This window comes from Saccostrea cucullata, unplaced genomic scaffold (assembly GCF_032062105.1).
Source record: "Saccostrea cucullata isolate Sc308-1 unplaced genomic scaffold, CSIRO_AGI_Scuc_v1 ctg832, whole genome shotgun sequence".
Lineage (NCBI taxonomy): Eukaryota > Metazoa > Mollusca > Bivalvia > Ostreida > Ostreidae > Saccostrea > Saccostrea cuccullata.
In genome coordinates this window covers 142,450-158,837 of record NW_026924820.1, presented here as the reverse complement: position 1 = coordinate 158,837, position 16,388 = coordinate 142,450, and the positions used below count along the sequence as shown (strand labels likewise).

At 33.9% G+C, this 16,388-nt stretch overlaps 1 protein-coding gene across 1 annotated transcript in view; it reads left to right on the top strand.

The window, feature by feature from the left end:
* The first annotated feature begins 93 nt into the window (after nt 1-93).
* The window catches only part of LOC134267378 (CWF19-like protein 1), a 23,195-nt gene continuing 6,900 nt past the window's right edge, over nt 94-16,388 (top strand). Inside the window, exons 1-8 of the mRNA XM_062749597.1 lie at nt 94-201; nt 1,700-1,784; nt 3,519-3,594; nt 5,256-5,360; nt 5,645-5,853; nt 6,378-6,493; nt 6,602-6,686; nt 7,459-7,578. Of these exons, the coding sequence (XP_062605581.1) occupies nt 173-201; nt 1,700-1,784; nt 3,519-3,594; nt 5,256-5,360; nt 5,645-5,853; nt 6,378-6,493; nt 6,602-6,686; nt 7,459-7,578 (825 nt within the window). The 5' untranslated portion in view covers nt 94-172. The remainder of the gene's footprint in view (nt 202-1,699; nt 1,785-3,518; nt 3,595-5,255; nt 5,361-5,644; nt 5,854-6,377; nt 6,494-6,601; nt 6,687-7,458; nt 7,579-16,388) is intronic.

Below are 16,388 nucleotides of genomic sequence, written 5' to 3'. Positions count from 1 at the left end.
TAACCAATTTATTTCTAGAATTGAATATTGAAAAACGAATTATAAATCGATTTTCAAATAAAGAATATATCAAGTAACAGTACGAAATAGCAAGTGGATGATCGAATAATAAAAAAAAAAAACATGGCGGCGCCCATGGATCAGCGGCAAAATTAAAAACATCTTCCTCGCAATGACTTCAACGACTAAGGCATTGAAAATGTAAGTTTAAGAAATTTTTTAATAGCCCATCTTAACTTAAGTTGTCAGTAAGCTTTTTTGATCGAAGGGTACATATAATGTCAGTCTGACTGTCGTCTGCCAAAAGCTGTCAATTTTTCCTTTCAACCAAACTTGCCACAGAGCATGGTCCTTGGGTTAGTAAGATTTTCTCTAATGAATGACCACTTTCTCTTTCAATGGGACCTATAAAAATGGTGATTATCTGATGATATTTAATCTAATGTGGTTGATGATGCGACGGTTGGAATTCGTGGGCTTGTCAACAGGTCCTTAAAGTGTTTAGCTATATAGCTTTAAATAGCTATATAGCTTTATTACCTTTTAAAATGTTAAAATCCAGTAAAATATAAAGTTGTTTATTTTTTTGCTGAAAATAAACAAAAAGGCTGTATTTGACTCTTCATATTTGTAATATGGGCTATCAAAACAACAACCAAAATCAAAGAAAGTTTTAACTTTGCAGCTTTTTACTTTTAAGCAAAAAGAGAATTATTGTTAGAAACTGTTCACTACCTTGGCTGCCTTGAGGCAAGGATAAGTATGATTGCTTCTCATTGTGCTGAACTGTTACCAATCAATTGTCTTGTTGAACATAATCATGATAACTGGTTTTCATTATAATATCATTGCAGAAGTAACTGTATCAGTTGCTTTGTATAGCCCCAAAACTTGTAAAACTTTGAGTACAAAGTCTCTCAAGGAGACGTAATTTGATGAGTGATTTTTACATGCATTATTTTAAGAAGAGTTCAAAGTTGTATATCGTCACTGCACCAAGATGCGCTTTTTTGTACATACTGAGAAAATTACACCTTTAAGAAAAAAGTGCAGTAAAATAGCTAAGTTAAGCTATACTGAATAGCTTAATAAAGCTTTATAGCTATTTAAAGCTATATAGCTAAATCAAGAGATTGTACTGGACCTGGTCAAGGGAGTGTGTACTGTGTAATGGTGGTCAAATAGAAAGAAGAAAATATGAACAACTGCAGTTGGGGCAAGCACTTGCGTGTGTTGATAACTGAGTACTGTTTGAAGCTGTATATACAATTTAAACACTCTACTTTACTGCTTACCAGAAAACACATTAAAATGTTGCAGAACGCGATTTCAGCATATATGAGAGAGCGTTAGTGATAAAAAAAAATTCAAATGTAAGATTTTTGTCCTTTTTAACCCCAAATTCAAAGTTCAGTTTTTTTCTTTTTTTTAACAAAATGTTTAACCTTATTCTCTGAAAAAAAAAAATTATTAAATATTGTTATTATTCATTGAAAAAATTGACAAAAGCTAATTAACAATGAAGCTGGTTATCAGGGGTCAAAACCATTTCCTTTTAAAATCTTTACGATATGTTACAGAAAGTTAAAGGCAGCAAATTTTAGGTCAGTTTTTACATGTTTTAGATTGAGTACATATATATTAATTAATATGTCTACGCATATAACATTTAGTGATGTACAGTGTTTATTTTGTTTAGCTTGGTGAGTGGAGATGTGGAGGGTCACTTTGACAAACTGTTTGGTCGTGTCAGTGCTATACAGAAGAAAAGTGGCAGCTTTGATGTAAGAATGAATTACTTAGTACATGATTTAATGACCACAAGCATAAGTTAAACTTCCTTTTCTTGAGCATGAGTATCTCAATCACAATGGATATGTTAAGGTTATCTGTCCCCTCCCCTCCCCCCATAATAGGTGAACCAATATCTATTCTCCATCTTCCTTCCTCTTTGCCTTAATTGGATGTAATAGGAATTCATATGCTAAGCAACTTTATTTTTAGTAGACAGGGATGGGGTAATCATAATCAGTAATCGTAATAAGTTGTAATCGATTACAGTTTGTCAAGTAATCATGAGTAATCAGTAATCACCCATTTTTCTGATTACAGTACAAGTAATCGTAATTTAATCGATTACTGTGAAAAAAGTCCTGTAATCATGATTACTTTTTGATTACTTTATGATTACAATTTTGAAAACAAAGTTCATAAAATCATGATTTTTGATGATTTTCAGTTAATATTTTTCAGTGTATAAAATTGTTTATTGAAAAAAGTTTTAGAATTATAAGCTATATTTAATTATCTTCTTCTAATGTCTCCAGAAATGCTTATAATCAGGTCCATTGTCCTGGCTATGAGTAAATTCTATCAGTTCCTTGCTAGCAAATATTTGGTATTCATTTCAAAATACTTTAGCAGCTTAGCAATTCGCTATTTTTGACAAGATATATGTATATACTGATAGAAAATTACTACAAGGTCATTCTAAAGTTTGATTTATTTTGTTTCAAATTTAATGAACATGTGTGTTATGCAACAATTTGTTTTCCCTGTAAATCTTTGAAAAAACTTGTTTATTTTTAAATAGCAAATGTTCCTTTATTGAGACATATTCTAAAATTCACTTTGTTTGATCTACAGTGTGCATGAAAAGATAATGTGAATTAATTAGTCATAAGACACAGATATACTAAAGTTGGGTCAGCTTGGGTAATATTAATTATTGAACTATCCATGTTTGTCCAGTCAATGTGTTAATTCCTGTAAAAACATCTAATGATTGGCAGTTAAAAGTCTATCACTCATTGAGAAGGTCAATTACTTGTGAACAGTTCCCTGTTGAATCCCTTTATCTCTACCTATAATTATGTCAAGTTTGATTTATAAAAAAACTATAATAAATTCTTTTTTCTATTTCTCTCAACAGTAACAAGATATTTTACTTGTATTAAAGATAGAAATCAGGTGTTATAAGATAAATATCATGTATCTAAATAAAGACATATACAACCAAACTTTGTCTGAATTCTACCTTAAAAATGTTAATGATATATAAAGAAAGATGAATAAAAACATGCCGTTGTCCTTGAATATTAAACAAAAAAAAATTAAAACTTAATGTAATCTAAAGTAATCATAAGTAATCATGATTACATGAAGGAAAAGTAATCAGATGTAATTGATTACTTTAAAAAATGCCTGTAATCAGCTTGTAATCGATTACTTTTAAAATCCAAAGTAATTGTAATTTAATCGATTACTTTTGAAAGTAATTGACCCCATCCCTGTTAGTAGAACAGAAAATAATTACAGTAAAACGCCATTATCTTGAACTCAGGATACTGAGCAAGGCTTTGAGAAAACAAATATTTAAGATAATTAACTAGATTCATCTGATCATCTATCCATATATTAGAAAAACATGTATCTACTGTATGTTTTACCTCTCAATTTGTTCCCATTGAAAATGTAAGAAGAATTTAAGTAACCTCAGAACACTGGTTGTATTTCAGTTACTGCTTTGTGTAGGAGAATTTTTTGGGAAGACCAATACTGAGTGGGAGAAATACAAATCAGGGCAAACTAAAGGTGAGAACAATCAGGGCAAAGTAAAGGTGAGAACAAATCAGGGCAAAGTAAAGGTGAGAACAAATCAGGGCAAAGTAAAGGTGAGAACAAATCAGGGCAAAGTAGAGATGAGAACAAATCAGGACAAAGTAAAGGTGAGAACAAATCAGGACAAAGTAAAGGTGAGAACAAATCAGGGCAAAGTAAAGGTGAGAACAAATCAAGGCAAAGTAAAGGTGAGAACAAATCAAGGCAAAGTAAAGGTGAGAACAAATCAGGACAAAGTAAAGGTGAGAACAAATCAGGACAAAGTAAAGGTGAGAACAAATCAGGGCAAAGTAAAGGTGAGAACAAATCAGGACAAAGTAAAGGTGAGAACAAATCATGGCAAAGTAAAGGTGAGAACAAATCAGGACAAAGTAAAGGTGAGAACAAATCAGGGCAAAGTAAAGGTGAGAACAAATCAGGACAAAGTAAATGTGAGAACAAATCATGGCAAAGTAAAGGTGAGAACAAATCAGGGCAAAGTAAAGGTGAGAACAAATCAGGGCAAAGTAGAGATGAGAACAAATCAGGACAAAGTAAAGGTGAGAACAAATCATGGCAAAGTAAAGGTGAGAACAAATCAGGGCAAAGTAAAGGTGAGAACAAATCATGACAAAGTAAAGGTGAGAACAAATCAGGGCAAAGTAAAGGTGAGAACAAATCAGGACAACGTAAAGGTGAGAACAAATCAGGGCAAAGTAAAGGTGAGAACAAATCAGGACAAAGTAAAGGTGAGAACAAATCAGGACAAAGTAAAGGTGAGAACAAATCAGGACAAAGTAAAGATGAGAACAAATCATGGCAAAGTAAAGGTGAGAACAAATCGGCAAAGTAAAGGTGAGAACAAATCAGGGCAAAGTAAAGGTGAGAACAAATCAGGGCAAAGTAAAGGTGAGAACAAATCAGGAAAAAATCAGGACAAAGTAAAGGTGAGACAAATCAAGGTAAAGTAAAGGTGAGAACAAATCAGGGCAAAGTAAAGGTGAGAACAAATCAGGGCAAAGTAAAGGTGAGAACAAATCATGGCAAAGTAAAGGTGAGAACAAATCAGGGCAAAGTAAAGGGGAGAACAAATCAGGACAAAGTAAAGGTGAGAACAAATCAGGACAAAGTAAAGGTGAGAACAAATCAAGGTAAAGTAAAGGTGAGGATAAATCAGGACAAAGTAAAGGTGAGAGCAAATCAAGGTAAAGTAAAGGTGAGAACAAATCAGGACAAAGTAAAGGTGAGAACAAATCAAGGTAAAGTAAAGGTGAGAACAAATCAGGACAAAGTAAAGGTGAGAACAAATCATGGCAAAGTAAAGATGAGAACAAATCAGGACAAAGTAAACTTGAGAACAAATCAAGGCAAAGTAAACTTGAGAACAAATCAGGACAAAGTAAACTTGAGAACAAATCAGGACAAAGTAAACTTGAGAACAAATCAAGGCAAAGTAAACTTGAGAACAAATCAAGGCAAAGTAAACTTGAGAACAAATCAAGGCAAAGTAAACTAGAGAACAAATGAAAGTAAAATAAAGTTGAAAAAAGTTAAGCAAATTTAATTAAAAGTTGATAAACCAAGTGATGTTAAAATGAAATATAAGCTTGTGTAAAACATCTTACCCAGTCCATGTATATAATCGTATGTTACAGTACCCATTCCTACATTAATACTGGGACCTTGTGATGCATCTCTCTCAGATGTATACCAGAACAACAAAGATGGCCTAGAACTGTGTGATAATGTGACATATTTGGGTAGGAATTTTTTTTAATGTTTGTACCACCTTTTGTCAGTATTTGCATTTATATAGATTAATGACATTTTAACTGCAAACCATCAACAATCCATGAAAGTTTTTAATGACTGAGAAAGATTTAGCCTATGGATGAGTACCTTTTTTTATAGCATGTCTGGTTTTATGTTGATATCTTCTAAGTTGTTACAGGACAGAGGGGGGCTTTTACCAGCAGTTCTGGACTCTCTTTGGCCTACCTGAGTTTTATGTTGATATATTCTGTGTTATTATTGTGTGTTACAGGAAGGAGGGGGACTTTTACGGGCAGTTCTGGACTCTCCTTGGCCTACCTGAGTGGGGTGGAGGGGGAGAGGTCAGACATGGGCCACTTCACCAGTGAGGATGTATCTACCCTCCTGTTACCCATAGAAAGCGACACAAAGTTCCGGGGAGTCGATATCTTACTGACTTCACAGTGGCCCAAAAATCCCAGCAAATACGCTTCTAGTGTGGTAAATAATCTCAGCAAATACACTTCTGATGTGGTAAATAATTTACAAAAATCCCAGCAAATATGCTTCTAGTGTGGTAAATAATCCCAGCAAATACACTTCTGATGTGGTAAATGATTTACAAAAATCCCAGCAAGTTCACTTTTTGGTAAATAATTCCATTAAAATAATAAATACACTTTTGATATGGTTAGAAAATTAAGATATCACTTGGATGGACACAAACATTGACAGAGTCTTGCTGTTTGATAAAAAAAAATAATAAATTTTACAAATGATGCATCCAGGAATGCACTCATGGGGCACACATGAAGAGATTTAAATGCAGATGCAGCACCCTTTCATTTCCCCCTTGCTGGGACAAGATGTTTCTGTAATATTAAACACCTTTTACATGTTTTAAATTGGATTTCTGATAACAGTCTAAATGGCTAATTGATAACAGTTTGAAAAAGAGTTTTATAATCTTTCATTTCTGATGTTGATTTCTGTATGAAGTTAATTGCAGTGTTAATTCCTAACAGGAAGCTGACACAGAGAGTGGTGGATCCAGCCTGATCTCACATCTAGCCGTACTGCTGAAGCCGCGCTATCACTTCTGTGCTTGTCAGGACGTGTTTTATGAGAGACAGCCATACAGGTGATTCTAGAGACTGCTCCTCTGTTAATTAGAAGCTTGTATTCATTTCTATTTTAATATCAAATATTGTGAATTCAAGTTAACATATGTACTCATCTTTAAATTTAGAAACCACAAGGTTTTGGCTGAGAAAGAGAAGCACGTTACAAGATTTATCTCCCTTGCCAAAGTTAATAACTCTCAAAAGAAAAAGGTACATAATCCTGTCATATTTTTTAAATCATTTTCTAGAAGTATTGGGTAATATATTTTTAATTCTGGTTTTATTCCATTTTCTTTAGTATACTTCATTTCATAAATACATTTTGATTTCTTTCAATGCTAAAGCATTTGGGCCTAGGTCCGTCAGAGTGCCTGCTGATTTCCATATCTCAGTATTTTGTCCTTGATTTCAGTATCTGTATGCCTTTAATATACTGTAGATCACTATATTTTCGCGACACATTATTTTCGCGAGATAGTCATTGACTCTTGATTAGCGAGACAAAATTTTCACGAATTGTGGTTATTGCTCTATATAATCTTAAGAAATGCTATTATACGCGAGAATTTAATTTTCGCGAGCACACTGTCTCGTGTAATTACGCGAAAATAAAGTTCTCGCGAATAAAAAGTGATTTACAGTAACACTAATGTGTCCTTGATTTCAGTATCTGTATGCCTTTAATATAACACCAATGTGTCCTTGATTTCAGAATCTGTATGCCTTTAATATAACACCAGTGTGTCCTTGATTTCAGAATCTGTATGCCTTTAATATAACACCAATGTGTCCTTGATTTCAGAATCTGTATGCCTTTAATATAACACCAGTGTGTCCTTGATTTCAGAATCTGTATGCCTTTAATATAACACCAATGTGTCCTTGATTTCAGAATCTGTATGCCTTTAATATAACACCAATGTGTCCTTGATTTCAGTATTTGTATGCCTTTAATATAACACCAATGTGTCCTTGATTTCAGTATCTGTATGCCTTTAATATAACACCAATGTGTAATATGGAGGAAGCTGAATTAACAAGGCAGCCCCCTGACGTTACAGAGTGTCCTTACAGTAAAGAATCAATGGAAAAGCTTGTCAAGGTATACAGAGTCATTCTACGTGTCTCCAATCATTAGATTAAGGTAGGATTCTTCTCTGGTTTCTGACTAGATGGAATATTTAAAGTACATGTAACGGACCTGAGCTGCTTGGATCTCACGCACAAGTACTTTAATTACCTACGCGGGAATAACCCATGTAGTACTTTGATGATTAACGAGAATTACCCGTAAATAAAGATCTCCTATAATAACACAAGAATAACCTGTGTTTGGACTCGTAAATAACTACGGGGAAGTTAAATGATAAGCCTTATTTAAAGTTTACAAATTTATTCAATAAATTAAAGTCACAATATGTATTAATTAATATTCAATTACAATAAAATTCAATGGAAGTCGGGAATCACCCAAATTCACAATGAATTACTACACTAACACAACCTTCGTATTACGTTAATACGATAAAACGGGGGGGGGCGCACTAAACGAGAATGACCCGATTAGTGAATATTAAATACTATAGAAATACCTTAGAATAACCAAAGTATTTCTGAAAGAATCTACACAATCTATAAAAGCTATTTAAAGCAAGAAATTTATCTCTATAATTTCTATATCAACTCCTAGCCTTAATTCCTGCTTGGATATTCCAATAAATGCAACTAGATTATTACTTTAAATTGACTGAATTCCTAAAATCGATCAAAGATAAACAATTATTTACACGGAAAGACTTCAAGACTCACTTTCAGTCAAACCGTAACAAAATTATTTAATCGTTTAATATCGAGATTAACCCAATATAAACGTCCTACGATAAATACTAGCAATTAATAGTGAAACGAGATTAACCCGTATTCACTATAAGAAAATCGATGAATTAATTCAAAAATTACTAAATTCCTAATGAAAAATGCTAAGAATCAAATAAACAACCGCTAACCTCAAAATCTAAATGCCGAGTCCCACCGGCAGTTCTTATCCCCTGCTTTTATAGCTCTCGACAGTCCCCCCGGAGACCCACGCGCTTCCCTAGGGACGACCGGCAGATCTCCGGTACCACCGGCAGTCACCGGCAGCCACCGGCAATAATCATTGTCAAAATATGTTTAACAATAACAATAAATAATCAACATAAAAATATGACAATCATAATATAAAACATTTATACAAAATGACAATATCCCCTAAGTATTAAATTTCGATAAATATGCTTAGTATACAGAAAATTACAATTAAAATCGGGCGTGACATTCCACAAAATAATCATCATGATGGCGGTTTCTATAAATAAAGTTACAGAGTTTGAAACGATAAATACAACTAATTCAGCTTATTACAGTATAGTTATTAGTCCAGGATGATAATACGATAACAATAGGATCATGCCCTACAAATATGTAAGTACAGTAAATCATAATAAGAAATTTAACCGTTTATACGATCTACAAATCATAGTATCAAATCAATGTACAGGGTAACATGAAATCTATATAAAACGATCTGCATCATTGTCACAATCGTGACATTTTCCCCCTCTTAAAAACTTTGGTGTCCTCACCAAATTCTTAAGATTAAAAAAACAACAATATTCGTCTATATAATTCAATATATTTCTCCATCAATAATAAATTAACGTTAAAAATGTACACTAGACAAAGTCATTATCTCCTCTGTTTCCCAATACTAACATACTTAATTGTTAGAAATTTTTCTTTTAATATACAAAAATAAAGACAAAATTTTAAAAAATGCATATATCTAAACTCTGACCATACTTACACCACATTCTAACTAATTTTCTTTACTGAAGACTTCAACGCAGGTCTGCTAGCCATTGTCAAAAGTCATGTACACGAATCTTCCAGCACCATCTTGAATTCGACTCGCTTTTGTGAAAGGTATTTTACAGCCATTCATGGAAATGAAACTGTCATTCAATTTGATAACTGCAGGCCCAACAAGATGTCCATACCTAAGAGGCATTCATCTTCTATTCCCGCAACAGTTATCTCCCTTTGAAATTCTAGATTTCCTAACTGCACTGCAAATTCAGCCTTCCCTAAGACTTGAAGTGGATCTCCATTGACCGCTACAAGGCTTGAAGATTCCTTTAGCTCTGGTCTTCTGTTCCCGGGGAGTCTCCAAAATATTTTGTCGGATAAGATAGTTCTTGCAGCCCCTGTGTCTGCTGTGAACTCCACTTTTATCCCTTGAATCGTTCCCTGAACGTAAATTCCATCCGCCTTGAGGAGCTGTCTCCTTATGTACTCCCTCTGAGCACTCAGTTCCTCTTCCCTTGAAACGTCCCTGACGTAAGGCTGGAATTTCCCCTGGTTTTCAATTTCCTCCCCTGATTCATCTAAATTTCCACTTAAATTAGGTTCGATTAAAATTTTACAGTCATTTTGGCCTTTGTTACTTTGGGTCTTCTCTTGGCCTCCGGAGCTGACCCCTTCTAGTTTAAAAGTTTCTCCTGTTTGTCTCCGCAATCGTTATTCGAGTGTCCATTCCATGTTGATTGTTATACCCCCGCAAACGAAGTTTAGGGGGGTATATTGGAATCACCATGTCCGTCTGTCCGTCTGTCCGTCTGTCTGTAGACAAGATTTTGTCCGGACCATTTCTCAGAAACTGTTGGATGGATTTGTCTGAAAATTTATACACTTATTATTCACCATATGAAGGTGTGCACCTGGGATTTTTATCATGATTGGATGATTTTTCTGCATTTTAAAGGCGTTTTTCCTTTTTAATTTTGTGATTTTGTTTGGCTCATAACTAGAAAACTATTAGACTTACAATCATCAAACTTGGACAATTTATGCATCTTGGGTAGACGGTGTGTCACGAACTATTTCAAGGTCACTGTGACCTTTAATTTAAGTGATTTTTTTAAAAAAACTAAGTCTTTAAAATTTTAAATTTCATAATCCTAAAAAATGTAAAAATATAGTTGTATCCATATTAAAAAATGCTAAATTAAGTAAAAACTTATTTTTTCATCATATACTTTACAGCAAATTCTGTAAAAAATGTTAATGATTTGAGAGGAATTCAGTTTGTCCCATGGGCATAATTATCAAGCACTGGTCAAGGAGAATTTTTGATAGCAGAAATGTGCATGTCAAATTAGAGAGAAATTAATGAGTTCATTGTCGGGAGTTAACTGGCAAGAGCATCATGCAGTATTATCTTAATTCATCTCTTGGGAGTTGAGCAAAAGGAAATGGCCTTATAGTTGCTTGTGTTAATTAAGAGTTCTTGATGGCTGTAGTTCAGATAAAGATCTTTCAATTGGTGTAATGTAATTAAAACAAATTGATGTTTTAGTGTATGATTAAAACTGATTAAAACTGAATTAGTATTGTATAATATAATTAAAATTTATTATACATGTGTTCATTGAAAAAAAAATACATTTCAAATTTTATATATTTGCAACAAATTGCAGTCATGTCTCACTTAGAATTTTATAGTCTAAAGAATAATTATTAATTTTTGATTTTTTTTTATTAGACTGTAGCATTTCCATTATTTCATAAAATATGCAATAAACAATTTAAAGCTGCAGATGGATATTTGTTAAGCTCTAACACAGCCAGTTTAGAATTATATGATGTATGTATTATTTGTTTTAATTAATCCCTACACTGTAAGTCTCCTAGAGATGTATGTAAAATATTTTAAACCTGATAAGAAATGGAAAATAAATCATTGAAATCTGTGTCAATCTGTTAATCAAGGATACTTGATTTTCTTGCACCCTAACCAAGTTATGATTCTTGAACAATATTTGATTGGCGTATCATGCTGTGGCGGAGCACTTTATTAGACAATAGTGAACACCTCTTACTAGATCCATAAAATATTTCTGAATTGGCACCTACTCTGAAAAACCCAGCGGGGGTATTTGTCCCTATTGGACAGTTCTAGTTGACTTTGTTGAAATTCTGGTGCATCAGGTGACATGGTACTTGTAGCTTGGCTTTGGTTTGGCTCTGGCTGGTCATCTTTACTTGGTAGAGATGATGACATAGTTTTCTCAGGATGTTTCCTGTACTGTGATTTCTCTGTCCTGTGAAAATTCCTATCCGGGCACTCTCGGGCGAAATGTCCGGGCATGTTGCATATGAAGCAATTCCCCTTTGTCATCTTCATGGAATTTGCATTTCCCTTCCCAGTATAACGATCGTCTCCCTTTCCGTAAGGCTTAGCCTGCCTGATAGGGTGTCTCTCTTCATTTGTGGTCATATTAGAGGTGACTGACATATAAGCAGCTACCTGCTGTACTGCCTCTTCAATTGTTGATGGTTCTTTGTGTAATTCAATGTACTGCCGTGCCTTTGAATCCCATAAACCTTGCAAAAATTTTGAAATCAGGTCTTCCTGTCTGGTGCTGGCATCTCTACTTGGGTGAGCCCAGTCATAAAGACGCTTAATGTCAGCAGCATACTCTTCAAGACTTTCATCTTTTCTTTGCCTTTTGTTGTTGAATTGAGTTTTGTACACTCTCTTATTCTCTAGAGTTCCGAATCTGGATTCTATTTCTGCAACCAACGTCTCATAGTTCCCAATAGCCTCCTTCTTCAGCTGACCAAAAACAAAATCAGCTGCAATTCCCTGTATTCTTGGTAATATCTGTTGTAACTTCTCTTTATCAGTCCACTTGGCTAACTCGGCTACGGACTCAAACCGATTCAGCCAAACTCTCCATTTCTCGGAACCTGTGTAAGGCGGAAGCTTACAGTCAAGCTTGTGGCTATCTGATTTCTTCGACTCAAACAAATCCTTTGTGGCAATTGAGTTGACAGATTGCTCATTTTCAGACTGTTCTGAATCTTCATTTGATTCCTCGTGATTGCTTTCCTTATTTTCTGTCTCCGACTTGTTGTTGTTTGAGTCGATTCTCGATATTCTAGGCTTCAGCTTGCTGTTTGTAGTATGTCCTTTGTTCACTAGCCTGAGAGTTTCGGTAGTTACTTCCATCATATTCTGCATGGCTTTCATTGTCTGGGACATCTGCTCCATCATTAGCGTCATAGAATCTGTGACAGAATTATTCCGTGTTGACTGTGTCAGAGGTTCTGACAGTTCTGTGTCTGTAGGGATTATCTCCCTTCTCTGACGTAGAGTCCTTGTGGATCTTCTTATTTTGCGTGTAGGCGTTGATATTCTAGCCTGAGTATCTGAGTCATTTTCTTCTTGTGTAGAGTTGTCATTGCTGGACTTGCTCTGTTCCCCTCGGAGTGATCTATTTAACGGACGGCGATAAATCTATGAGGAGTTCCTCATCTGTGGATTGTCCTCTGGAATGTCCGGGATTAAGGGATGGCTCCATCCTAGTCTTGGATCTGGTATAGTACCTATGCATGGATTTTTCTCAACACTGGTTCTGGGTTACGTATCTCTGGATCCACCGATGTACTTGGCAGATCCCACCGCTGCCACCAAATGTAACGGACCTGAGCTGCTTGGATCTCACGCACAAGTACTTTAATTACCTACGCGGGAATAACCCATGTAGTACTTTGATGATTAACGAGAATTACCCGTAAATAAAGATCTCCTATAATAACACAAGAATAACCTGTGTTTGGACTCGTAAATAACTACGGGGAAGTTAAATGATAAGCCTTATTTAAAGTTTACAAATTTATTCAATAAATAAAAGTCACAATATGTATTAATTAATATTCAATTACAATAAAATTCAATGGAAGTCGGGAATCACCCAAATTCACAATGAATTACTACACTAACACAACCTTCGTATTACGTTAATACGATAAAAGGGGGGGGGCGCACTAAACGAGAATGACCCGATTAGTGAATATTAAATACTATAGAAATACCTTAGAATAACCAAAGTATTTCTGAAAGAATCTACACAATCTATAAAAGCTATTTAAAGCAAGAAATTTATCTCTATAATTTCTATATCAACTCCTAGCCTTAATTCCTGCTTGGATATTCCAATAAATGCAACTAGATTATTACTTTAAATTGACTGAATTCCTAAAATCGATCAAAGATAAACAATTATTTACACGGAAAGACTTCAAGACTCACTTTCAGTCAAACCGTAACAAAATTATTTAATCGTTTAATATCGAGATTAACCCAATATAAACGTCCTACGATAAATACTAGCAATTAATAGTGAAACGAGATTAACCCGTATTCACTATAAGAAAATCGATGAATTAATTAAAAAATTACTAAATTCCTAATGAAAAATGCTAAGAATCAAATAAACAACCGCTAACCTCAAAATCTAAATGCCGAGTCCCACCGGCAGTTCTTATCCCCTGCTTTTATAGCTCTCGACAGTCCCCCCGGAGACCCACGCGCTTCCCTAGGGACGACCGGCAGATCTCCTTTACCACCGGCAGTCACCGGCAGCCACCGGCAATAATCATTGTCAAAATATGTTTAACAATAACAATAGATAATCAACATAAAAATATGACAATCATAATATAAAACATTTATACAAAATGACAATATCCCCTAAGTATTAAATTTCGATAAATATGCTTAGTATACAGAAAATTACAATTAAAATCGGGCGTGACATTCCACAAAATAATCATCATGATGGCGGTTTCTATAAATAAAGTTACAGAGTTTGAAACGATAAATACAACTAATTCAGCTTATTACAGTATAGTTATTAGTCCAGGATGATAATACGATAACAATAGGATCATGCCCTACAAAATATGTAAGTACAGTAAGTTATAATAAGAACTTTAACCGTTATAAGATTTACAAATCATAGTATCAAATCAATGTACAGGGTAACATGAAATCTATATAAAACGATCTGCATCATTGTCACAATCGTGACATACATTTGTTGATATTTCTTATATATTTAAATGTATGAGATTTAAAAGGCCTCATTTTTCTTTCCTCATCACAATTATACAACTTTAAATAGAAATGATAAACTTCGTTTGAAAACTAGCAGTGACTATATTTTTGGCGGAATGGTGGCATATGAAAATATCTTCTTGTCTGCCTCTCAAAATTATTATAGAACATCGAATTTAGTTATAATTTTTACGCAATCAAAGACTAGACGAAATTTTCAAATGTACCGGGTAAGTTAAATTAATTATAAGGGACTAAAGTTTCAAAATACCCTAAAATCTTGAAAATAAGCCGCGGCTTATTTTAAGTTTTGGTAAGAAAATGGGGGCTTATTTTCAAAACCGGCTTATTTTCAAATTGCGGCTTATTATCAATGCAAAAAACTGGTAAGAGACGAGAGCATAATCATGGTTTCTGTTCAATACAATCATTGAATAAAGTGTAATCGATAGAATAAGAACTACTTGTTCGATCTAAAATTAAAAAATCATGAATGTCATGAAATGTTTATAATAAAATAAAATTTTTACAATAATACTGTGTTCAGTATCTTGCGTGTAGAAAAAATACTGTAAACGTGGAAAGTTTGACGAGGAGGAAACATTGACGAATGACTTTAGCTCGTCATATGAAGTATTCTCTCGTCAATTTTTTTATTCATTGGCGTTCCCCGGTGTACGTTCTTTAGGTCTATGGTGTAATCAATCGTCCAAGAATGCCGATCCCGAAAAGATAATTTCATTGTATACAGCATATAAATTTACATGAAATATAAACTTGTTTTAAAAAAGTAAAAATAATATACAAAAATTAAATGTATAAGATATCTGCTTGCATTTGAATCACTTGATAAATTAGTCAAACAAACACATATTTAAACAACTCAATTATACAGTACATTGAAATGTAATTATTACCAAGCCCTGCCGATCAGCAGGTTTCTTGCCTCGGGCAGTATTACTCGACAGTTAAATACTTTACAAACAAAACCTTCCTTTTATCCATTTACTTATTTAATTATTACAACTTTAAACACATCGTTAGCTTGTACATGTCTGGATGAGATAATTATTGTTTCTGACAATTTCATGAAAAAAATTCACCATGTTAGCTGGTTCCGCGATGAAGTTTTTTTTGGCCAGCGTAACATGCTTACTGGTAAAAAAAAATTAACTTTAAAAACTACCCTTTATTAGTTATTTTACAGAAGTTCATTAGTAGCTACAGACTTAGTTCGTACTATGTCGTCGATACTCGTACTCCTTCGTATTATGTCGTATGCAAAAATTGGTAAAGCTTCAATGAATTAAAGAAAGATAACTCATTTTTTATTTTGCACAGTAAAAAAAATCGTCAAAGTTTTCACTCGTCATTTTTTGAGACGAGGAAATCGTCAAACCTAAATGGCATTGTCATGACCGGCTTATTTTCAAAACTGGCTTATTTTCGAGTAATTTTCAATGCAAGAAATAGGTGGCTTATTTTCAAAACCGGCTTATTATTAAATCAGTCTTATTTTCAAGGTTTTAGGGTATATCAATTAAATAAGATTTTTCACACATACTAGAACTATGTTGGCTTTTAAATGCTTCAAATCTAAGTAGAGATTTGAGCTAAAAATCCATAACAAGAGGCCCATGGGCCACATCGCTCACCTGAGCACTAAGGGTAGGAAAAAGTAGAAAATCGCTTTTTATTGTAAAGTTTAAATCCAAAAGTAGTCCCATGACCAATCATGCATTTGCTATTTTTTAGAAAATGATTTTTAAAGAATTTTCCTATATATTTCTTTAAAAACTTTGGTCGGCCATTTTGGCCCCGTCCTACCCCGGGGGTCATGATTTGAACAAACTTGAATCTACACTACTTGAGCATGCTTCCATATAAATATGATGAATTATGGCTTTGTCATTCTTGAGAAGAAGATTTTTAAAGAATTTTCCTATATATTTCTATGTAAAACTTTGGTC